The 26,312-nt window shown below is 34.9% G+C and overlaps 1 protein-coding gene across 1 annotated transcript in view; it reads right to left on the bottom strand.

Moving 5' to 3' along the window:
* Positions 1–26,312, bottom strand: part of RIMS2 (regulating synaptic membrane exocytosis 2) — a 601,915-nt gene that overhangs the window by 203,832 nt on the left and 371,771 nt on the right. The window contains exons 15-17 of the mRNA XM_018058085.1: positions 21,027–21,153; positions 3,563–3,742; positions 2,549–2,658 (exon numbers count right to left, since the gene is read on the bottom strand). Coding sequence (XP_017913574.1) covers positions 2,549–2,658; positions 3,563–3,742; positions 21,027–21,153 — 417 coding nt within the window. The remainder of the gene's footprint in view (positions 1–2,548; positions 2,659–3,562; positions 3,743–21,026; positions 21,154–26,312) is intronic.

Below are 26,312 nucleotides of genomic sequence, written 5' to 3'. Positions count from 1 at the left end.
TATATATAGCCATTAAAGCTAAACTAAATGATGCATCCATGTACTTGCTGGAATCTTCATATTAATATTTATGAAAACACTGCTACAATCATCCACACTCTTAAGCAAAACAAAAAACCAACCCCCCTCCAAATCATTTTAATTTATACTGGAAAGAGTAAAAGAAGTTTTTTTGCTCTCTTTCATTTATAAAAATGGAAAAGTCACAATTACGGACATTAAAGGAAAACTGTAGTTTTAATACATTTTATAGAACAAAAGTCAGACAGTAAATAGAATGTTTGTTGACAAGCTCATTAAAAATGTCAAGTATCAGCTGTAATGTTAGTTTTCTGGTATATTTATTATTACAATGGATGGAGCACTCATATCTCAATAAATATTGCTACTGAAGATATCAAAATTGAATTTAGAAAAAATTATGGCATAAACTGTGTTTACGACAACAGATGATGCCAAAACCCTAGCTTTAAAATTTGTGGGGAGAGGAGACAAAAAATTCCATATGTATTATAGAACTTCCCTTATGGAAAGTACTTTTAAAACTACATACTCCTATTTTTATGTAAATAAAAGAGAACTATAGTAATGTTGCTAAAATCATTTCATCAGGCTGTATAACCATCACAATAGTGCTGAGTTGTTTAAAATTATAGTTCATAGTACATAGCAAATAAAAAGGACCATAAATAGGAGGTGATAAATCATTCAACTCCAACTAACAAGAATACAGCCTGTTTTGAGTTATGTAAGGCAATAAAAGGATTGCTGCCCAAATGCAATACACTTAAAAATGTGATACCAATAGGTTATAGAAATATGACTTTTACTATAAACATATATAGAATGACAGGTTTATTTTAATGGTACTCTCTATACTATTTGAAGTAGCTTTTCAATTTGTAAATAAATATTACATGCATTCATTCAACAAATATTTATTGAGCGCCTATAATGTGCCAGGCATTATTCTATGTGCTGGAGATTCACCAGTAATTAAAATAGCTGACAGTTCTTTAAAGTTACAACATCATCGGCAGAATTCTATAATCAGCAGAGGAATTTTTATTGTCTTGGTAAATGTATGACATTCCATATAACAAGACTCAATATTTTTCCTCTTGAGTCATAATGTAGCATTGATAACAAAACTGTACATATTTAACTTTCTTATACTATAAACAGTCTTGTTATAACATAAAAAATAATGCAGGAAATATGAAGCACAATCACTATCTAATTAAAAAAAACTTCCTTTTCTAGAAAGCCAAATTGAATAACTAAAAAATCATCATAAACACAAAATAAAATATATGATGATAATTATAACTAGACTAGGTGTATATCCTCAATGACATAAACACAGACTGCAATTGACATCTTTGTTTAAAGTCTTCCACAAAATATAAAATTTTATGTCAAAGCAAATTTTAAAAAAAGCAAAATCTACCTTGTGATTGAAAAGAAGCTAAATTCTTTGTATTCTTACTTGACTGAATCAAAGAAATTTAACTCCTTTGTATATTTTCAAAGTAAAACAAAAAGTGAACACTTAATCAAAATGATAAAACAAAATAATTTTACTGTAATAAAAGTCTATACAGTGAAGGAACGTCAATTGCAGTTGGGTTTATTTTTGCTCACATAGCCCCCCAAAAAGGCTATCAGCACAAAACAAACCCTCCTTTATGTACAGACCTTCATAAGGTTCTATCTCCTTGACTCCATTGTCTAGGAAAAACAAAATAAAAACAAAACAAAAAAAAGGGAACCAAAGCACAGGGGTTAAAAACAACAGAAATTTCCAAAGGCACAGAATGTATCATCTTAAAGAAAAGTTAAAAGGTGACTTAAATGTGTTTGTTGGTTTGCTGGTTTTGGCAATGCACATCCCATTACCAAATAAAGGGACCATTTATACAAATGACATTAAAAATCATTATATTCTATCAGCCATGCTTTTAGAGGCCCTTTATCCAAGACTTTATAGACCTTTGGGGGAGTATGTTCATCTGTGTATAAGCAACTAGGGTTTTCTTATGCAAAAATTTGAAAGTATTAAAAATATCAGTACAACATGCATCTTTCTTTGTATATTCATGATTACCTTTTTCTGGCACTCCAGTTTTGAGAAGGATCACCATTGTTGTGCATCAGCTAACCAGTCCTTTGCAGTGTGTGAAAATTGATTTGGCTAGTTACTAATAAACTTTATGTAACTATCAACAATTACATAAACTTAGTTGTAGCAAAGAAATATCATCCAACTGCTTATTTAAGATCATTAAATTTACTTCTTAAAATGCATTTATTAAAATTTGAAAAATGTGCAAGAGCAATGATGATAGGTTGCCTTCAAATATTATAGATTTTAAAAGCAAAATATAGAATATTATAAATGTATCTGCAAATATAACTACTAAAAATGCAGCTAAGGTATTCAATTAACAAGAGAAGAAAGTTAATACAAAGGTAGTAAAAAAAAATCTTGATTCACCTTAGCTTCCATGTGTATATCCTATATGACACAATTAGAAATAAAACTTACTTCTCTCCAATGTTCCTTTTGGTGGAAGCTGTGGGAGTTGTCGGCCCCTTCGTCCTGCCACTGGAGTACTTGATGGGCTTGTTTGGACAGACCCAGTACGAGGATGAGACCTACAAGATACATCATTAATATTCATTTTCAATAGAATGAGTTAAATATTTTTAATATATTTGGTTCATATGATAGCTGTATGGTGCAATTTTAAAGGAGGTTTAGCTGCTGATTAAAAGGTTAGGAAAAGTAGGACAAAATATGGATATTTGAATGATTATCTAAATAGCAGAAGATGTTTATACTATTATGTAATATGCATACATACACAGATACATGCACACAAAGTCTTACAGTAAAATCCATGGAATTATTAATGTAAACTGAAATTCTATCCATATGAAAGCAAGGAGAGAAGTCTGCAGCTCAAAAAATAAAAGATAATGCTTCACATTTCTTTCTACCAGATTTCAAACTCTTTAACACTAACCTCCCTCCCTTGATCCTAAGAGATTTTTACTCAGGCTTATATTACATATCCCTTTATTAGAAATTATCTCATGAAACTACAAATAAAACCCTGAATAATTCAAAATTCATCTAAAGAAGATATTGGTTAATACATATTAGTAGTGATAGAAAGAAACTAAAAATCTAGTTTTAACTACTGTCATTAGGATGATTATCCAAAAGTGATGTCTAATGGACACAAACAATTTCTCATTCTGTAGGAGAAGAACATGATAGCCATGAGGTGTGTTATATGGGGAATACCCAGGACTCCTGATAAATGAGAAATCACAAAACAAATGTGGTCAGGACAGTTAATAAACAAATTACAATGGTAGCCACACACTATTATATCCACGGAATATAAATAGTGTGCTTACACTGAAAAGGTTAGTGTCGATTGTTATTAGTGATCAGCCAAGGATGACAGGAGAGACCATTTAGCTGCTGGGAAAATAAAATGGTGTGCTGGTGGGGCAAAGGGGAAGTTAGTCTGATTGATTTATCTTTCACCTCGATAAGGCAGGTGAAGGAGGGGCAGATCTTCCAGTCATTAATGAAGGCATCGACCTCATGAGGTTTGTATCAGGACGTTCAGTGGATCTGGAGCGGGTGGTGGTCCGCTCTAGGAGAGGCCGCTGTTCTGTTGATCTGGATCTGTGATATGGCTGTCTATCTGCTGCTTCACAATCCCTGAAACGTTAGTCAAAAAGCAGCTCAGTTGATCTTTAGTGCCTTTCTGCTATTTTGTTATGATGCATCAAACTGATTTTGAAAAAGGTAATTGTTTAAGATTATTGAGTATGGAAAAAAATGTTCTCTTCCCCAACATATGCTGCGTTAATTCTCACTAAACTCCATAAGAATTCCTAAAGAACCAACATCTGCCTTTAATAGCAATTCCCAGTGAAGATAATAGGAGTTGCTCTGTTATAATCAAAACAAAATTATCTGTTTTCCACAATGAATTCCCTAAATGGAACATGTGAAATATGTGAAGTATTCTATTCGGAAAGAATTCAATGACTTCCCAACATTTGCAAAAGAGTAAAGAAAACCATAAAGGCACTAATTCTCAAGCTGCTAAGGCTGTTTATACTAATAAACAGTATACCAACTAAAATTTAAAAAGGCTTTCAGCACAACTGTAGTATACTGATACATCTGAACATTTAAATGACTGAATCCAAATGTTATGAGAAAACAGTGCAACTTTGAAGTCTGTAGCCATATTCAAACATAGTCCACATGAAAAATCATTCTTCAGGAAACTGGTAAATCAACCATTCTATATCGTTTATCTCATCACACTTTAACAATGCCAACAAACGCAATTCAGAATGAGCATTAATTGACTGAAATAATAACAGTCTGAAACAATGTGATTTCTTTGATGAGAAATAAATCCAACATCAAAATTTATTCCTTCTTTAAAGAAGTATACTTAAGCAAGCTATCAGCACTAATTTTTGTATCCCCGGAGTCTAGCATAATGCTTTTACATCCAACATGCAATTTGTAAATATTTTCTAAGATCACCCCACTATCTGCAGAACAGCCCCCAAAACAGTAGTTTTGATTCTAGAACTCCAAAGTATACCTCAAAGAAACTATTACCTCCCCATATAGTTGTAACAACAGTACTGAAAATGCTTATATATTATAAACACCAAAGAAAGCTTTAGTATCCCTCAAGACTAATGTACTAACGACTTCCACTTTACCTACAAATTCTCTCGATCTTATTTTTGATAATGGAAACTGTAAGTGCTTAAAGAAAAATAATATAAAGGACACAATTTTCCAAATGTAATTCATTACATGGCATACAATTTTGGACCAGCAGATATTAGATTAGGCTTCCCTGACAGCTCAATTGGTAAAGAATCTGCCTGCAATGCAGGAGACCCCAGTTTAATTCCTGGGTCAGGAAGATCAGCTGGAGAAGGGATAGGTTACCCACTCCAGTATCCTTGGGCTTCCCTTTGTGGCTCAGCTGGTAAAGAATCCACCTGCAATGCAGGAGACCTGGGTTCAATCCCTGGGTTGGGAAGATCTCCTGGAGAAGGGAAAGGTTACCCACTCCAGTATTCTGGCCTGGAGAATCCCATGGACTATATAGTCCATAGAGTCGCAGAGAGTCGGACATGACTGAGCGATATTCACTTAGATATTCCTTATGACTTTAGGAACTGAATACTAGATTTACTCTACAACATATTTTGTGATTATCTTACACTTTATATTCATATGGTAACATGAAAGCAAAAGATTTTTAAACTATTTTTATGTTCATGAACTATAATATGATTGATTTCTTAAGATAAGTTTAGTATTTTTATAACTGTATCCAAATATGTCAAAAAAGCTGTGTAAATACATATACAATATTCAATTACTTATCAAAGAGAGAAATGAAAAGGCAATTTGACAGGGTAAGAAATCATAATTCTATTTTTTCTTCCTGAAAGACTATTTTAGAGAGAACACTTCTCTTTAGAAATAAAAATGCTCAATGTCTATTAAATGTTGTTAGTGTACATATCTTTGTATATCTTCAATACAATATATTTATATACTGCATGCGTGCTAATCCGCTTCAGTCCTGTCTGACTCTTTGTGACCCTTGGACTGTAGCCCGCCAGGCTTCTCTGTCCATAGGATTCTCCAGGCAAGAATACTGGAGTGGGTTGCCATGCCCTACTCCAGGGGATCTTCCTGATCCAGGGATCAAACTCATCGTTCTTATGTCTTCTGCATTGGCAGGTGGGTTCTTTATCACTAGTGCCACCTTGGAAGCCTAAATATATATTAATGTATATATATCTTAGATTCCTTAAACCTAGTTATGAAGATACCAATCTTTACATTATTTTCATATTTCTTATCTTAAAATAATAATTTATTTCATTAAATAACATGGATTATTCAAAATCTGATTTATTCTGATTCCATTAAGTAATTTTTCCAAGTGGAAAGTAAAATATTAGAATATACAATTTCACATCTTTGACACTCTATTTTAATCATTGAAATATATAATTGTGAATGAAATCTAGAGAATTATTTCAAATGTGTTGCTACATTCCATGTCCTTAAAAGAATACTATTATCTTTAGAGTATTAATGAAGAAGTCACAATTTAAGAAATATGCTTTTTAAAAAAAGCTCTTTGGTAAAAAAGTTGTTTGAAGCTATAGTCGATGTTTTAAATTTTACTTATATTTTTCTCACCATATTCAACAAAGGTATGAATTATGATTTCCATAAAAAATAAAAATGTTTAATAAGTGAAACATGAGGAGAACCACGGTAGAAGTTAGAACTGTATTGAAATGCTTCACCACAATTAAGAGAAGGGGAAAGTTATATTTTAAACTTTGATAACACAGTAGAAGGTCAAGATAGACTTCTATTTCCACGAATGGCTAAAAATATGTCTTACTAGGTGAGCACTAAGGTTACTACTGAGAAAATTGAAAGCAGCAATGCTTAAGTCTCATATGTAATACCCACTTTCATAGTCGGTTTTCTAAGGGATTGAGATATAAAACTTGACAACTTTCACCTAAATTCTTAGGGAGTTTTCATTTTATGGTGAAAGTGAAGTCACTCAGTTGTGTCTGATTCTTTGCGACTCCATGGACTATAGCCCACCAGGCTCCTCTGTCCACAGGATTCTCCAGGCAACAGTACCAGAGTGGGTTGCCATTTCTTTCTCCAGAGGATCTTCCTGACCCAGGGATCAAACCCGGGTCTCCTGCATTGTAGGCAGATGCTTTACCATCATGTTGAATGACCATTTGCAAGGCATGAACTCTTTTAGTGCCTACCTGGGTTTCTGAATTTGGGGTCTGTATTTCAATATAAATAGTTTCCTTTGTAACCCTGCCTATTTATTTTACTTTATGCATTTAAAAATATTATTTGAAAAAGGGTAGACATAGATTTTACAAGATTGCCCGAAAGCAAGCCATATAAAACACCAGGAAACTCTCACCTGTAAATTTAAATTTTTCTTAGGTTAGTAATTTGATTATCTTATAAAAGTGATTTAATATCTGTCATAACTCTATTTTTAGTTTACATTTTCTGGTATACATGCTTAAAATAGTTTAGAGTTTCTATGTGCCATTTACCTGGATAGATACGGATATAGTTCTGCCTATTTAGTGACTGCTATTTTAAACTGCAAGCATTTGCACAGGATCCTCCACAATTAAAGCTAATTCATGGTGACTGACAGTATTGTAACAAGACCCTGTATTGTATTAAGTCAGCTTTAAAATCATTTAATAGTATGTGCAGATTTTGATTTCTAAGGGGAAAATAATTTTATAATTATCTAGCAAAGTTGTTCATTTTCCATCATTTTTCCACTCATATAGTTGCTCTTGAAAATTTGGCACAGCTGTCTACTTATTTCACCATCTTTGTCACTTATTTCTCCCAGTCTCCAAGTACATGGAGTTACGCAGTGTTGCAGAGAAGCATAGGCCAGCGGGCATTTTCTTTCATTTATATTCAACCATTGCAATGACGCAATTCCAGATCAACATAAACTCGATGTAGACTATCTCTTAAGTACAACTAAAAAAATACCAAGATTACTAAAACAATGAAAAACAAACTGCACAATGCTTCAAAATATTGTTCAGATATCAATGAAAATTGTCCTAGGACATAACTCAGGCCTTAGAATCTATGTTAAATCAGACAGATTTATTTTATATTTATATTGTAAAGGTGTGGTAAGTAAATGTAATAGGGTTTCTTTCTCATAGACTTGCACAAAGTAAAGCTATTTAGGAATTATTTTTCTTCTTTATAAGGAAATAATTTCTTTATAAGGTCAAAATCTTAAATTAAAAAACAAAAAATCTTGGAGATATCTCCAAAGGACAAAAAGTATAATCTCAGATTCGGAGTAAGAAATGACTTTCATAAATCTGTATTATGTAATATAGCAAGCTGATTAACAGCAGCAGCATTATACTTTTCATTAAATACCAATGTGTAGAGATTTTCTAAGCATTAACTACATAATTGAAGGAAGAAACAAGCACATTATAGAATTTTAAAATGAGATACAGGGTAATTAATATGTTACATGCTGTATAATATATCAAGTAATTTAAAGCAATTATAAAATTAAACTCTATAATTTTCTTGTACATCATATTGTGCGAGGTTTAAGTTTAACCTTTTAAAACCCCGTTTATATATTTTAGCATTGCTCCCAGAGTTAAGAGAATTGGAAGACACAAAATACCATGGTAATAAATTAATATTTCTGAATATTTGTATCATGTGTACAAATAGAAATATTTTATTATTTTGGTGGAAGATAGATTAATTTTCCTTGGACATGATAGATTTTTTTATACCAGAACATTTATGTTCAATTAAACATTAAATTTGTATGTTAGTTAAAAGTAGATGAGTTTATAAAAAATAGCAGTAATATCTAGAGTCAGCCACCTTAATAACAATCTAACATGTAAAAATGGTAATAATACACATATTGATGGGAAAAAAACAAGACACTTTAATGTAGAAAAACATGTTACTATTACTCATAAACTTATTTTTATCATAAAAATAAAATGGTCCTTTATCTATAGAAGTATTATCATAAAACAGTCATTATTGTAAATAGCAAGAAGAGAAGACTATCACAATTTTCTTAAGAAAATTATGGAAAAATACAATACTGAACAATAAAGATATATTAGTAAACATGCACACGCAAAAACATGTAAAATATAAATGTTTGAGGACGTTTTGAGTATTTAAATAAGTATTAATAGTTATAATTCTCACTGTCACTTAATTTTTACTTTAAAAAACAACAGAAACAAAACCACAAATAAGCAAGGTTATTTACTCAGGAACAATTAAACATACAGTGAATTAATACATCTTTAAAATACGTATTTTTAAAGTCTTGAGAGATTATCACGTTCCATCTACAATATTCTTAATTTACTAAATAATTTTATTTTCAGTGGATGGTGAAGTATTAAAAGTGTTTTATCAACTGTAAGAAATTCAAGCTATTCTGTCAAGGTATTAGCCCTATGGTTTCCTTTCCCAGCTCCTCAAAGATTCCATAAAATAACAAACTTCTTAAAGATGTATAAGGGTCACCGAGTTAAATTCATCCATTCCAGTCCATTTTAGTTCACTGATTCCTAAAATGTTGATGTTCACTCTTGCCATCTCCTTTTTGACTACTTCCAATTTGCCTTGATTCATGGACCTATCATTCTATGTTCCTAAGCAATATTGTTCTTTACAGCATCGGACGTTACTTTCATCACCAGTCACATCCACAACTGGGTATTGTTTTTGCTTTGAATTCGTCTCTTCATCCTTTCTGGAGTTTTTTCTCCACTGATCTCCAGTAGCATATGGGCACCTACTGACCTGGGGAGTTCATCTTTCAGTGTCCTATCTTTTTCAGTTTTCACATTGTTCATGGGGTTCTCAAGGCAAGAATACTGAAGTGGTTTACCATTCCTTTCTCCAGTGGACCACGTTTTGTCAGAACTCTCCACCATGACCTGTCCATCTTGGGTGGCCCTACAAGGCATGGCTCATAGCTTCATTGAGTTAGACAAGGCTGTGGTCCATGTGATAAGATCGGTTAGTTTTCTGTGATTGTGGTTTTCAGTCTGTTTGCCCTCTGATGGAGAAGGATAAGGGGCTTATGGAAGCTTCCTGATGGCAGAGATTGACTGAGGGGGAAACAGTCTTGAAAGAAAGCTGAGTGCTGAAGAATTGATGCTTTTGAACTGTGGTGTTGGAGAAGCCTCCCTTGGACTGCAAGGATATCCAATTAGTCCATCCTAAAGGAAATCAGTCCTGAATTCACTGGAAGGACTGATGCTAAAGCTGAAACTCCAATACTCTGACCACCTGATGTGAAGAACTGACTCATTTGAAAAGATTCTGATGTTGGGTAAGATTGAAGGTGGGAGGAGAAGGGGACGGTAGAGGATGAGATGGTTGGATGGCATCACCAACTCAATGGACAAGAGTTTGAATAGGCTCCAAGAGTTGGTGATGGATGGGAGGCCTGGTGTGCTGCAGTCCATTGGGGTCACAAGGAATCAATCGGACACGAGGTGTGGTGCAGTCCATAGGGGTCACAAAGGGTCGGACACGACTAAGCAACTTAACTGAACTAAAGTTGTATCTCTGAAAAACCAAATTATGAATTGATATTGTTTGACAGGAGTAACTGTGATAAGGCACAGTCCTTACTCGAGAATATCTGAGTGCTGTGTTCAACAGATTCATTGGTCAGCTTTGAACAATTCACAGCATTCCTTTTGTTTTGCTAGTTTTACATGGATAGCGGAAGTTCCTCATATACACTGGTGCTTGCTGCCCTTCACTGCTACTTCATAATGTTAGTTCAAATCATATAGAAGTTGTGATTAGAAGACTGATTCATCCCCTCCCAAATACACAGACACAAACACAGAACAAGGGGTGTGTACATTTTCAAGCATAATCCTCTTCCTCAGTCATGAATGATGATATGATGTCTAACAGTCAAAAAAAAAAATTACTGGAGACACCAACAAGCAAGAAAAACAAAGCCCACTGTCAAGAAACAAAGCAATCAACAGAGTCAAACTCAGAGATGCACAGGTGTTGAGACTATCAGGCAGGGAATTTAAAATATTGTATGACTGGTGCATTAAAGATTACCTTAGAAAAGATGGAGAATATCTCTTGCATGAAAAGCTAGAGAAATATCAGCAGATAGAGGAAGACTGTAGAAATCAAATGGTAGGCCTGTGGTGAAGAAGGATGTGATGTACCGTGGGGTCCTGGGCCTGGCAGACAGTGGGCAGTTGGAGGCGACTTTGGAGTAGCACTTGGAGGGCACAGTGAAGCATCCATCCATTGATGGAGTCCTGCTCACAGACTCACAAAGATTTAACCTGGGTTGCTGTGAGACCTTGTCAGATAAGCAGCCTAGCCCAGCACAGCTAAGCTCACCTCTGACCCCACTGGTATTCCTGTGGTGTGTCTAGAATCAGACAATGGGAGTATCATTATCCAGAAAATATCAGCGTCACAATGGTGTTGCACAAAATGACCTCCTGATGTTTTGTATCAATCAGTTCTCCAGCAGCCTATGATAGGACTACAGTCTGCCTTTGTTAATTATCTCAAAGAGTTTTTAAAGTTCAGTAGTTAGGCCTTTCATTTAATATGCATTGAACATTTTTCTATTAGCTTTAGAGTAAGCACCTTTCAACACTGTATGGGATGACCTACCAAAATACTAATACAAAAAAGATTTTGCCTTGAAGCAACAGGTCTAAATCACTTTGTATATAGAATTTTCTTATGGTCAATAAATCTGGTTGGATGCGAAAAACTAATCAAATGGAAATGTCAGAAATTATAGAAATTAGAATGTGGCAAAATGTTGGGAAGTTTGAAGTTAGGTTTATAGAGATCTTAAATGTCTAGTTAAGAGGTTAAGATATGGTTTAATTTTCAATGAGCGACCAAAAAGTTCTGAACAAAGGTAATGTTTAAGTAATGAATTAAGAAGATGTCTTCAGGGGTAACATATGAAATAAATTAGAGTAGGAAGAGGCTGACTTGTAGAAAAAGGTTGGAAACAGAGAAGAAGGCATGGATGAGAAAAATAAATCACAATGTACAACATATGGAATTATACAAACAATTTTATGGCTAGAAGGAATCTCAGAGATTATTATTTTAAATTCCCTGCCTTATATTCTGAACATTTGTGCATCTCTGAGTTTGACTTTGTTGATTGCTTTGTTTCTTGACTAGGAGTGGCTCAATCTCTCACATTTTTCAAATAAACAAACTAAAGCTCACAGAAACTTGATCAGAGTCACACAATTTGCTATTTTTTGAGATGGAATTCAAACTGCTCTTTCTTGGTTCTAAAGCCTGTTATCTTTTTTGAAAGCAAGGATAGAGTTTTCCCTACATATATGCTTGGCAAATCACCATACGAATTAAGTGAAAGAAATGAATAAACTAAAGAAAGAAGCTTCTAAAATGAAATGATGATATATTAACAGAAACAGAAGAATTCTTGAGAAGAAGGAGCCTTACTTTAGGTTTGGACCTAAATTTGTGAAGTGTTGCAATGACACTCTTCTATAGATATGTCAGATACAGAAATCTGATAGTTTGAGAAGTCACTGTATTATATTAATATTTCACTGTTCATTGATTCACTAATTCTTTTAAAGGTATTTGTTGTATGCATGTCATGTGCTAGGCATTATACTAAGTATTAGAAGTTTTGGACAAAGTCATAAAGATGACAGAATATAGGATAACATATGGTCAAGAAGTTGAGACCATGAGAAGTAGGAATAAAGTGAAGGAAAGAGAAGAGCAATCAAGAAGTAGAACGAGAATCAGGAGAGTTACTGTATTAGAGAGGCTAAAAAGATTAATAATGGCAGACAATAGGACATAACAAGGATAAAAAGTGTAAAAAGATACAGCAAATATAACCATGGAGAAAATCATTTAAAACAAATTGCTGGAAATAGGTGTCAAACTGTAGAGGGTCAAAGCTTAGTAGCTGATGAAGCGGAGAAGGCAATGGCACCCCACTCCAGTACTCTTGCCTGGAAAATCCCATGGACAGAGGAGCCTGGTGGGCTGCAGTCCATGGGGTCACTAAGAGTCGGACACGATTGAGCGACTTCACTTTCACTTTTCACTTTTCACTTTCATGCATTGGAGAAGGAAATGGCAACCCACTCCAGTGTTCTTGCCTGGAGAATCCCAGGGACGGGGGAGCCTGGTGGGCTGCCGTCTATGGGGTCGCACAGAGTTGGACACGACTGAAGCGACTTAGCAGCAGAAGCTGATGAAGAAGCGGGGAAAGCATATCTAAAAATACACAGTCAAGAAACATGACCTAAGTAAGACAGAGAAATCAACCATTCTCCAGGGGGCTTGAAGGTGCGGCAGATTAGAAAGAAGATACTATTAAGGAGATGGCAACAGGTCTCTTTAACAACAACTTGAGGAAAAACAAAATTAGTAAAGTAAGAGAGACTGAAATATAAGAGAAACAAAACAATTAACAGAGCGAAATTTCAGGGAAATTAAGGATAGTTAGAATCAAAAACACAAATAGGAGATTACTTGTGATGTAATAGATCACTTTCCTCTTAGACAAGGCTTCTAAGAGTAAAGGAGGTTGGTAACAATGCAAAGAAATTATGGCAAAAAGATGAGGAGGTAGCTCAGGAAGTGTGAATTACTTGGATTTGATCACATTCACTAAGGGCTCTTGGCACTACTTCTCAGCGAATCTACGGGAAAACACTCTGTATTTCACACAAGAATCTCATCCTCCTGCTACTCCACTAGTTTTGTGACAAAAAAAGTGTGAAAGTGTTAGTCATTCAGTCATGTCTGACTCTCTGTGACCCCATGGACTCTAGCCCACCAAGTTCCTCTGTTCATGTAATTCTTCAGCCAAGAAAACTGGAGTGGGTAGCCATTCTCTTCTCCAGGGGATCTTCCCAATCTAGGGATTCAACACGGGTCTCTCGCACTGCAGGCAGATTCTTTACTTTCTGAGTCATCAGAGAAGCCCTTTTTTGAGCTTTGTGAGAACCTTTCTCTAACTTGGGTCCCCATCATGACCCCAAATACCTCAAGATAAGACCACTCGCTGCCTCTCTTCAAACGTGATGGCATCTCACAGTACTACTCTAGCCCCAGGTCAGACCCTTCCCAGAACCTTACTCCATTCTGGCACCAAAACAACTTAGGATACATTTAGATGTCTCAGGTAGATCACTTCTATTTAAGCATCTTATTTGTATAAATCTTAGTATCAAGTACAGAGAAAGCCCAGTTGTCCCTTGACAGCTTCTTCTCTCTAAATTCTTCATTTCCTCTATTATCTTCTGTACCATTTTAATTTTCTTTATTCTCCTAGCTGTATTTTCAAGAATCTTCATCTATTGTTAACTAACTTCCTTATGTCATCAACTTTTCTGCAGAATAGTTTCTGCATATCCCTATCTCAAACAGCACTTAGCTCAACCCTGCAGACTCTCCTTCCAGTGTAACTCTCATCTGCAGAAGCTACTTATTCTTTCACATTTCATAGTCCATGGATTCAGAAGAGACTGGCTCCCTAGGGACACTCTGGCCATTGTTCTTTCACTGTAACATACATGTTCTAATTTCTATCAAGCATGCCACCTGGCCATAAGACCCATTATTAACTCAGGTTGCTAATAACTATCAACTTCCAGCCAATATCCCTTAGTCATTGATTATTTGGGGAATTTTTATCAGCCATTTTCTTTAGATAAATTCCATGATGATTCCAGGAGATTTCAATGTACATGCAGGAAATTGTTCAATCATCTTGAACCCTAACTCTTGGATCTTTGAAATGTCAATAATTCTCACTTTTCCCCTGCATCAGCACTCTTTGCTGGGGAAATATGGTGAATCTTAGAATCCAGTGAAACTATGCAAACTCTAAAATACTAAACTCTAATATCAAACTGATGATAATCATTAATTATTTCAGGTGTTTTATAATCTCACTTCTACTTTACTTGATCTCCATTTAACACTTTTCATTCCATGGACCTACCAATTTCTGTCAGAATATAGTACCTCTCTACTTTCCTTCCTTCCTTAATCATCGTAGACTCTGTGATTGATCATCTGAACCACTTCTATAAAAACAGATTCCCTTCTATCCCAAATCTTCCAAATATGCATCAAAACCCTAAAATCGATTCTATGCCATAATGATTTTTCTACATTTAGGCAACTGGATATTTCTTAAGTAGAGCATGCATTCATACAGGTTAGCACTTTGCAAATTCATAGTTTCTAACATCTGCTGTGTTGGTATCATTAACAATCTTTCTACTTATATTTAATCAGTTCCCATCAGATTTTACACAATGACTATTTAAACTTTCTCATCATATTCAACCTTTGGGAATCCTCAGGAATTTGTCTCAAAAATAACCATAGAATCTCAATTATAGCAACAACAACATTGAGGTTATCAAATATAATTACCTTCGATTAACATCCTTTTAAAATTTACTTAGTTCCAACTCCTTCATCTATTTCCCTCCTGTCTCAATGGTAAATAGGAACTTTTTACATTTAGAAACTCCATCTGTGTGGTTAGCCCCACCCACTGCTCTAAGACTTTTCTTATAGTCATCCTTTCTTTTTCCTTTATTCTTTTTTCCCTTCTTTTCCCTTTCTTTTCCCCTTATTCTTTTTTCCCCTAAAGGATTGTTTCCTCCAAGCCTATAAACATAGGATGTATTTCTTATTCTGAAAGAAAGAAACCTAGTCTGATGTCATATGCCCCTGTCCAATATTTCTCCACACTCCTTTGATGTATTTATTATCTCCCAATCATGCCTCAGGCCCTGCAATCTGCTTTTCTCCTCTCACCATCTTTCTGAAATCCCTGAGTTGGAATCATCAATGATTTCTTCCTTGACAAAGCTAATGGTATTTTTCATACACCTTTACTTTCATTTATTTTTATTGTTGACATTATCTCTTTCTTCTTCAAATTATTTTTTCAAGCTCTATTCTTCTTACTTTTCTATTCTTCCTTCACTGTGTCCTTCAGAAGCTTCTCTTTCTCTGTCTGTCAATTTTCCATGGCAGAGGAAAACTCCCTGGCCTTCATTTGATGGGTAGTATCTCTGGCTGATTTCATTTTCATTTTTGTAGCTACTTTCCACGAGTAGTAAATTTACTCCTAAATGATTATACATAGCCTAAACTTCTTTAAGCTTTAAAATTATTTAATTTACTTCTTGCTAGAAGCTTCCGCCAGCCTTTTCAATAATTCTAAAACGAAACTTGTCTCTCAACTAAACTGATTCCTCTCCTAACAATTCCCCCATCTCTGTTAAGGTACCACATGCACCCAGTTACTCAGCCAATAAAACTGGAATATTTCTAGACTCTTGGCTTCCCCTCAACATCCAAATCTGATTATTTACCAGGTGATATTGAATTTAATTGATTGGCTCTCATCACTTATCTCTCCATGCAGTACCTTACTTAGTTCAGACCCTCAAAGAACTTTTGTTGTCCAAGACCAAGGCAAATACCTCAGTATGTGTTTTTCTTTTTCATACACTTTTCTTTCATCAACCATCCCCACAGTCTCTAGAGTGAATAAATGTACTACAGCCATCCCGAAACTAAAACTCTTCAAAGTACCTCTGTCACAGACAGTCTTAGATTTAAGTTCCTTAACAGAGGATACAAGGTTATTCACTATCAGGACCATCTCTATCATTGCATATTCATCCCTTGCCATTCCCTGCCTTGTAACGAATGCTGCAACAGCTCTAAACACAGTGCTTATTACGCCAGTAACTTTGCTTATGCACGCGTGAGTGCTAAGTCACTTCAGTTGTGTCCGACCCTTTGCAACTCTATGGACTGTAGCCCACCAGGCTCCTCTGTCCATGGGATTCTCCAGGCAAGAATACTGGAGTGGGTTTACATGCCCTCCTCCAGGGGACCTTCCCAACCCAGGGATCGAATCCATGTCTCTTTTGTCTCTTGCACTGGCAGGCAGGTTCTTTACCACTAGCGCTACCTTACTCAACTTAAATATTTCTAATTCTTCCTTTAAGATACAGCCCACCTGTCATCTCCTCCATCACATCTTTATGCAAAAGTTGCCATTATGGTACCACCATCAATGGCACCATCAATGTGTCAAAAGTTGCCACCATCAATGTTCAGTTCAGTTCAGTCGCTCAGTTGTGTCCGACTCTTTGCGACCCCATGAATCGCAGTACGCCAGGCTTCCCTGTCCATCACCAACTCCCAGAGTTCACTCAGATTCACGTCCATTGAGTCCGTGATGCCATCCAGCCATCTCATCCTCAGTCGTCCCCTTTTCCTCCTGCCCCCAATCCCTCCCAGCATCAGGGTCTTTTCCAATGAGTCAACTCTTCGCATGAGGTGGCCAAAGTACTGGAGTTTCAGCTTTAGCATCATTCCTTCCAAAGAAATCCCAGGGCTGATCTCCTTCAGAATGGACTGGTTGGATCTCCTTGCAGTCCAAGGGACTCTCAAGAGTCTTCTCCAACACCACAGTTCAAAACCATCAATTCTTCGGTGCTCAGCCTTCTTCACAGTCCAACTCTCACATCCATACATGACCACATGAAAAACCATAGCCTTGACTAGACAGACCTTAGTCAGCAAAGTAATGTCTCTGCTTTTGAATATGCTATCTAGGTTGGTCATAACTTTTCTTCCAAGGAGTAAGTGTATAGCTTTAAGTTAAGATAAATACTTCAGGGGGAAAGTAAGATATGAGGATAGATTTTAAAATATAAAAGATATATTAATTGAAATAAAGGATATATCTTAGAGGGATATCAATAAAAGGTAACATGATATCCATTCCAAATATGTTTGTTTAAATTTTGAATGTGTTTTAAAATACGCAATGATCAAAGATAATTTTGCCCTGGTCAGTGTAACTTGTCCAGAGGAAAAAAGTCTTGATCCCTAATATTAGTTAAATATTTGTTTCCTGAGGTAATATAAAAGAAGTTTAGCAAACACTAAGCTTCTATTCATCTGTTCCAAAGAGACAGCATGCATAATATTTTATTTTACAAATGTAAGTAGAGAAGACAATGGTTCTGATTCTTCACATATTGAGGATGCCATGTTGAGTTAACTATTATACATTTATTCTATTCCTAAAATTCCAGATTTTATACAGCCAAACTATGGTCCACTTGGAACTATTAACACATATTTATTCACAGAAGGGGAATTTCCAGACCATGACAGTAAATGCCACCTTGAAATATAGACTGGGAAACTGAATGCTTAGAAAGTTGGTGCCAATTTCTTTTTATTCTTTTCACAATCCTCAATAAAGAGGTCATTTTTCCCTTGAATGTTCAGTCATTTTTTTCTCCAGTAGGTAATTAGAGAGAACTTGGATAATTTAGATCAAAACCATTTGTCAAGAGAAAGAGATTGCTCCAGACTTGGACTTCATCAAAAATGTAAAAGAACAATGAAGCAAGGGAACTGAACTGAGGATGTCTCCAAGAATGGATTCAATGTCCAGATATGTAAGTATAGTGGAAGCAAATTGGGAAAGGTAAAGGGGTAAACAGAGTGGATAAAAGAATCAGTGAGTTAAAAGTAACTCAGTGAAAGAAGAAGAAAGAACCATGTGCAGTTATTGTCCAAGAGTGAAGCATTTGTAATAACTATAAATGGAAAGTAATCTTTCAAAGTTATATAAAAAATTTAGTTTTTAAAAAATATTTCAAAGGTAGAGCAGTTTCAAGTGATGATAATATTCACAGCATGACCATGGGAGGGAGTAACTAAAGCAGAACTGAGAGTAAAGCTCACTACCTCCAATTTGAGATACTCAAGGAAGTGAGTGGGTGAATGCTAACATTGCCAGGAGAAGGAAATGGAAAACTACTCCAGCATTCTTGCCTGGAGAATCCCAAGGACAGAGAAGCCTGGCGGACTATAGTCCATGGGGTCGAGAAGAGCTGGACATGACTGAGTGCGCACACACACGACATCACTCAGATACATGGCAGGAATTATGATAAAGAGGAAGACTAAGGCCACATGCTGAAATCTTCAGTAAATAAAACAGTATATCCAAGAAGTCAACAGATGATATCAACATGTAAGGGAAATGCATGGCAGTGTTCAGTTGCAATATGTACAAAGGTACAGGGGTTAAACAAGACGCATTAAACATTATGGTAATAAATAAAGGAGAAGGGATAGCTGACTAGATGAGTTTTTGTATCTTCAATAATCCCCAGAATCTCATAGTGGACTGAAGTGGGAGTCAGAAGAACTAAGTAACTCAGAAAGTTAGCAGAGAGAAGTAAATGTTCAAAGTCACTTAAAAAAAACAAATGAAGGAAATCTTAAGCTGAAAATTCAATACAGTATTTACTATTTCTGTGGAATACAATAGGAATGCAATAGGCAAGAAGCCTAGAGGTAGATGAAGGAATATTAACTATCTATTCTGGTTCTTGGTATGGGTAGTAGATTCCTAAATGTTTATTTTACTACTATGCTTTGAAACATGCAGTCATGCTTTTGTATGAATCAAACTAATAATAATAAAAGATAATATTGCTGAAAGCAACTAAAGAACTGGATTCTTACAATGGCTATCCAATTTTTCCAGAGTACACTAGACTCACAAATTCGAATCATTTAAGTGACAACAAATCTTAGAGTAAGTTATTTGATCATTTCTTTTCTATGTTTTCCTTTAATATAAACATCAGTGATACTGTGTGCCCTGACCACAAACTAAATTATGGTACAAAAGACAGTTCAGAAATCTCTCTTTCAAAATAGGCCAGCTAGGCTGAGGTTGAGAAACAGAAAAAGAATATGAAATTGATAATCAACCTAGAGCTGTTCATGGACCGGCTCTATCTATGTTGGTTCACTGAAAGAATAAATAATATGGAGCAATCTACTTGTTGATAGCTAAGAAAAATATAGGGCATAAAAACTAATGTGATGCATGATTTTAATTTATGGTTAAGTGAAAAGATACCAGCATAAGAATTCTATAGTCAATAATATCTCATTCATGCCACCCCGCTTAAAAAAGGTCTTACCCAATTATAAGAATAGGTATATAACTATTTTTCACATTTTCGTAAGATAAATTTATAATCATTGCAACCAAAAAAGAGTTTGAAAGTAACATACAGCAATAATAAAGATGACAAACACTAACAATAAAAAAACGAAAATTATTTAGTATTGAAGCAAAAAAATAGAAAAAAGAGACTAAGAAATGTAAAAGAAAATAAAACATAGCAATAACCACTACAGTATAGTAAACTGAAGGCACTAAATTTCAGATACACGTACAGAAAGACATCACAAAACTTGAATTATTAGGAATTTATTGTTGATACTATCTCTTATGTTTCCTTCCATATTTGTCTAAATGAATTCAATCTTAGGTATTTACCCACTAGTTTCAATTATTGTTTCTAAGCTCTTTCGTTATCAACTCTCAATTAACTTAACTAATAGGATAAAAGTGGCCACAAAGAACCCAAATCACTCTGAAACTATAGTCAGAGTGAGTACAGCACATTAATTCCCTATCTGTATAGCTGAACCCACAACCACATTATCATTGCTCTTCTTTTCTCTGTCTACAGGGCCTCAAAATGTTGTCACTGAACTGGCTCAAATCCCTACAGCTATGTTTAGCCTTGAGAAACTGCAAGCTTTAGAGACCTTCTTTCCCTGCTAGATTTCCTTCTGGGAATAACTAGAGACATAATCCTCCTTTCTGTTAAATGCCAGGTAATTTTATTTCTCTTCAATACAAGGAGAATGGTGGGAGAGTAGAAATGAACAAGGATTTTCCCACAAACCCAGTATTCTCCAGGGATCCAGATTCATCTACTATAACCAATGAGTAGACCACAGCTACCCTTGATAAAGTAACCATAAACCTGAGTTCAGCCTCCGTTCAATCTAAGCACTTTTCAAAGGCTGATTTGGAGGGAGGCAGAAGTGGGTTGTTATCAGCTAGTGCTGTCTGAATATCTAATTATGAACTCTCCAGAGGAAGATGAGCTCTCAACTGTATTAATCTTTAAAAATACTGTTATTCTACTTTTCCATGTAATGATTCAAAAGTAATTTCTGGTGAATCACATTTTTAGAATCATCACAGAGATGATCCCAGCCCAATACAATTAAATTGTTTATATATGCTTTATTTCCTACTTTTTTACAAGGATAATATTTCTATATTTCATCAGTAACTACAAACAAATATATATATATATATAAATAGTAGTGAGTTATTATCAATAGACAGGCACATGCAATTCTACGAACAGACTCAATTGTAAGAAAAAAATACCTGCCATCCCTGTGATGATGTTCAATGCTCTGACTGTATCTGGAGCGAGGTAGAGTAAGAAAATGACTGAAAGCATGGCAGAAACAAGAACATAAATGAGACTCAGGAAGAAAATGAAGACGGTATAGTTTAATTTTTAAAAGTGAGATTCAAAAAAGATAAGCAGAGAGCAAGCAAAGCAAATGAAAATCGTTACTGGAAAGTTTGCTCCTTCTTCTCAATGTCCATTGTAATACGGCAGTGCTAAAGGTTAAAATGGCCTAAATATTCTAAAACAAAACACAACAGAATGTAACGAATTGAGATTTAAACAAATAATATTTAAAAATAAAATTTTATCAATTATCACAAACATCTTCAGCACCATCTATAAAATGTATCATAATACAGATGCTTCCTCACTTTGGGGGATGAAAGGTAGGAAAAGAGAAATAATAAAATAACCAGAAAACTTGAGAAGAAAATATTAAAAGAGATCATTTTGAATACTTATCACACTCAGGGGATATCATAAGGCAATGATTTCTTTTACAATCATTACTAATTAAAAGTAACTAAAAGAGTTTATAAAATTTCATTTAGTAGGGAACAAATTGAATACTTCATTTGAATATTTCTTTATTTTAATATTACTTTATTTTGAATATTAATTATTTGAAATTAACTTTATTTGAATATTAATTTTATTTTTAAAATGTATTGGATGCTATCCCATTTTCCAGTCACTGTTTATTACATGCTATTGATTCTGCTGCACTTCATGCCTCATGACTTACCATAAGCCATCAAAGTAGTACATTTTCATTTTTACCCCCCTCTGTAGCTGATTCTCTTATTTCCATAGCACTAATAAAATTTAAAAAAATTTTTTTTAATCTTTCATGTCAAAACACTTAATTTTGGCAGATTACCATTATACTTCAATAAAAAATGGAAACCCACCTTGATCTCTCTCAACATCTCTAAAGAGGACATATACATTTGTATCTTCACTTGCCCTATTCTTCTCCAAAAAAGGAAGAGATTCCTCTACTTTGTAATCCTACTTCCCATATGGCCTCGCTTCATTCATTTTTGTCTCACGCCTTCCCTTCCACGATCACATTTAATTCTCAAAATAAAACTTCAGTAACTCTGCCTTCCTCTCTTTTTTCATCATAAAACATTTTAGATATATCTACAATTCTTGCTATCACTGTCTCACTTTTCAGTCATGCCTAAAGTTTACTGTAATTTGACTTCTGCCTCTACAATTCTCTTCAAGGTATTCTGTGAGTTTTATCTGTGAAATTCTAAAATATCCTTTAATTTCTTCTTGATCTTCATTATGCTCCATTTATCTATGGCTTTAGACACTGATTGTCAACCTCTGTTTCTTGACACTGTCTTGGTTTTTGAAACACTATTCTCTCAGGCTATTACAAATTTGTGTGTGAGCTCAGTCTTGTCTGACTCTTTGCTACCCTACGGACTGTATGTAGCCCACCGGGCTGCTCTGTCCATGGAACTTTCCAGGCAAGAATACTGGAGTGGGTTGCATTTTCTCTTCCAGGGGATCTTCCCAACCCAGGGATCGAGTCTCTTGAGTCTCTTCCATTGGCAGGTGGATTCTTTAATAGTGTCTGTTAACACTTAACTAGCACCACATACTCCATTAAAGTTTTGTCTATGTCTCACTTAACTACTCATAACAACCCTTCGAGATAGCGTCTAGTGTTCCCACAGACAGAAAACTGGCGCTGAGTGCTTGCGCACAGCTGTAAAGTAAGGAGCACAATTGGCTTTTAAACTCAGGGCTTCCTTCAGCCAAAACTCAGGCTCTTAAACATGTACACGTTGGCCTGGTCTCCCACCTACTAACTGTTTCTTTATCCATTTCACTTATTGATTCTCTTTCTTTTATTCCTCAGAGGCAGTGGTTTCCCAAGATTTTTCCTTGGCTTTCTTCATACTCAAACACATTCTTTCTGGATAATACTATTTGTTTTTATAGCGTAAATTCTCACTTTGGTTTAACCTTGATTTTTCTTTGGGTTTCACATCTCCAGCAGCTTCCTGAGATCTCGACACGGCTGCTTGAGTGTCATGTAAGCATTTCAGTAAAACACATGCTAATTGTGAGACATGTGAGACATTGGCCAATTTGAACATCTGGGGCTGCAATTGTAAGTAAGACAGCTGGAGCAGTAGCTTTCCAACGTTCTTTTTAAGCAGAAGGCCATTTGTTTTTTTAAACAAAATTTATGTCAAACCAATATTTAGGAATCCAATAAAATCCGAATGGCACTGTCTACAGAGGGAGTAAGAAGCCTAGATCCTACCCATTTGGCTTCATCCTTACCTACAACAGCATTCCTTCACATATCTTTAGAATCTAGAACCCTATCATTTTAAAGGGCCTCCTAGTAGTTAATTATAATTCTTTAATCCTCTTTGGAATTTAATATAATACTTCAGCTATTTATTTTCTTGTAATCTCAGTTTCAACTGAGAATTTAAATATTTGATAAACCAAGCTATAAAGTCTCAAAATTTAACTTATCCATTTTCCTTATTTTCTACATTCAATTGATTTATAACCATTGCTCATTCTAATGCCTAAATAACTCAGATTTATCCCTTGTTTTCCTTTTTTACTGCCACTATAAATCAGGCTTAACATGTCCACTGAAATAATCTCCTATTAAGCCTCTCTTCAGAGCCCAACCCTCTCCCAAGCCACCCTGCCTACAGAACTATACTTATAAATTATGATTCTGATCATGTAGGTACATTGCTCCAAATCCTTCAATTAATATCCATCTCAAAAAACAAGTACATATTCTTCAAAATTGTAAAAAAACACTAATTTCTAAGCTACATTCAATCTTCATCTCCTATTACTTCACTTTTCCCATACCATCACTTTTCATCTAGGTACAGCAGACTGTCTAAATATATTCCATACTTTCCTAACTTTCAGACTAAGTTCATGCTCAACACTCATGCTCCACACTCTGCCAAGAATGTCCTGTCCATCATTCCCTCTCTGTCTCCATTTCATTGTCTTTCAAAATTCTACTAATTTTTAAAGTCCAACTTCTCTTAGAAGCTCTTTCCAATAGATTCAAGCAAGTCATTTCCTCTCCAATCTGTTCTAATCCTATTATGCTTAGGCCTCATGGTCTTTTACATTTTATAACTAGTTACTATATTGTATATAATCAATTGGATCAGGTGCTTATCTAGACCAGGATAATGCCTACTCTAAATCTTTGTGCAGAATGCCTAACCCACTCAATAAATATATTTTGAGTTGAACTCAAAAGTAAAGCAGAATTATTATCTTTTCATGTGGAACCTACTGTTTAAAGAGAGCAGTCATTCATATAATCCCAGAAACACTCTGGAACAGTAAACAAAAGATTAAAAACCTATGTAGTATAAGACATAAGGATAACAGTATCAAAAAGATTTTTCTGGCTTTACGAAGAGTAGAAAGAATACCCAACAGTAGTGATGTTGGGATTTACTGCATTAAAAAGGAATAGACTGTCTCTGAAAATTACTTAAGGGTAACAAAGATGTGTAAAATTCAAAGCTGTTAAAATTTTCATATTCATAGAGCATATATATATATATATAATCACCCAACTTTTAATATTTTCCTTGAGAAGCTTAGAATAAATTTCATCTCTGTAAAGCCAAAGAAAACACTATACAGGAATCCTCATCATGATGCAACAGTCTGTTTTATTTCCCTTTTTGTGATGGTCAATTTTATGTATCAACTTAACTGGCCAAGGGGTGCTCACCTTAAACATTATTTCTGGGAATGTATGTAAAGGTATCTCAGGATGAGACTCTCATTTGATTCAGTGGAATCAGTACATCGCCCACTCCAGTGTGGGTGGACATCAGGCATGAGCTTGACATCTCACAGCTCTCTGGCCCTCTGACTGAGATTGATTAATACACCACTGGCTCACCCGGTTCTCAGGGCTTTGTACTCTGAATTATACCATTATTTCACAAGTCTCCAGCATGCAGACAGCAGATGGTAGACCTTTTCAGCTTGTATAATCATGTGAGCCAATTCCTCATAGTAAATCTATCTATCACCTATCTATATATTTATCTATCGATCTATCATCAGTCTTTCTCTATCCAGCCTAACAGTTCTGTTTCTCTGGATAACAGTGACTATATGCTTTTCCATAGACATGTTATACCTCTTAACATAATCTGGTCATGATTCCCCTTGGAGTAATAGTATAAAAGTGCATCTGTGAATATTACAGAAATTAACCATACTATTTTAGTAAGTCCCCTAAAATTCACCTAAGATACAGTGGTCATTTGCTGCATCCACTTACAGCAATTTAAAAACATTTTATTTACACTTCTCCATTAAAGCATGCTTACTTTTCTCCCGAAATTAATAAAATCTATGCAATAAATAATGTCCTAAATGTACATAAGGAGTTAAAGTAAGTTATTTTAAATATTGCATTTAATCCAATCTGTTTGAAATTTTTAAAAAATTGAGCAGAACTTTAACTCATTGCAAAAGAATAAAACAGGAAACTAAAACATGACTAAATTTTTTCTTTTTGGTCTAAGCCCCTTTACTTCTTTTTTAAAAATTACATTTATTTATTTTTAATTGAAGGATAATTGCTAAGTTTATTATCTATCTATAGAGTCAGGAAATACAAATTTAATAACAATGGAACAAAATTACATAGCCATAGAAGAGACTTCAGGCTTAAGATATGTGCCTAACAAGTGGTACACAATATAAGTCTGAAGGGCACTTTTGAGAGGGGAGATATCACAGTTGGCTGGTATGGAGCCATTGAGATTAAAGTTGGGGTTTTGAAATAACAACAGCTCACAGTTTTCCAGCACTTACTGCATGAGACATCACAAGAGGTGCTTATCCATATTTTCTTATTTTAGTTCTCACAATGACAAAGCCGTTAGGTAACAGAAAACTGGTCATAGTAGCATAATCAAGCTGAGGCTTGTTTTCCCCCACATATAAGAATAAAAACGAGAAAAACTATTAAAAATTCCAACATATGGAGGCTGAACAACACGCTGTTGGTTGCTGAATAACCAACAACTCACAGAACAAATCAATAAAAAGAAATTAAAATATGCATAGAAATGAATGAAAATGAAAACACAACAACCCAAAACCTATGGGACACTGTAAAAGCAGCGCTAAGAGGAAGGTTCATAGCAATACAGGCTTACCTCAGGAAACAAGAAAAAAGTCAAATAAATTACCTAACTCTACAC

This window comes from Capra hircus, chromosome 14, assembly GCF_001704415.2.
Source record: "Capra hircus breed San Clemente chromosome 14, ASM170441v1, whole genome shotgun sequence".
Classification (NCBI taxonomy): Eukaryota; Metazoa; Chordata; class Mammalia; order Artiodactyla; family Bovidae; genus Capra; species Capra hircus.
The sequence above is the reverse complement of the archived record's forward strand: the minus strand, read 5'-3'. Positions and strand labels throughout refer to the sequence as shown.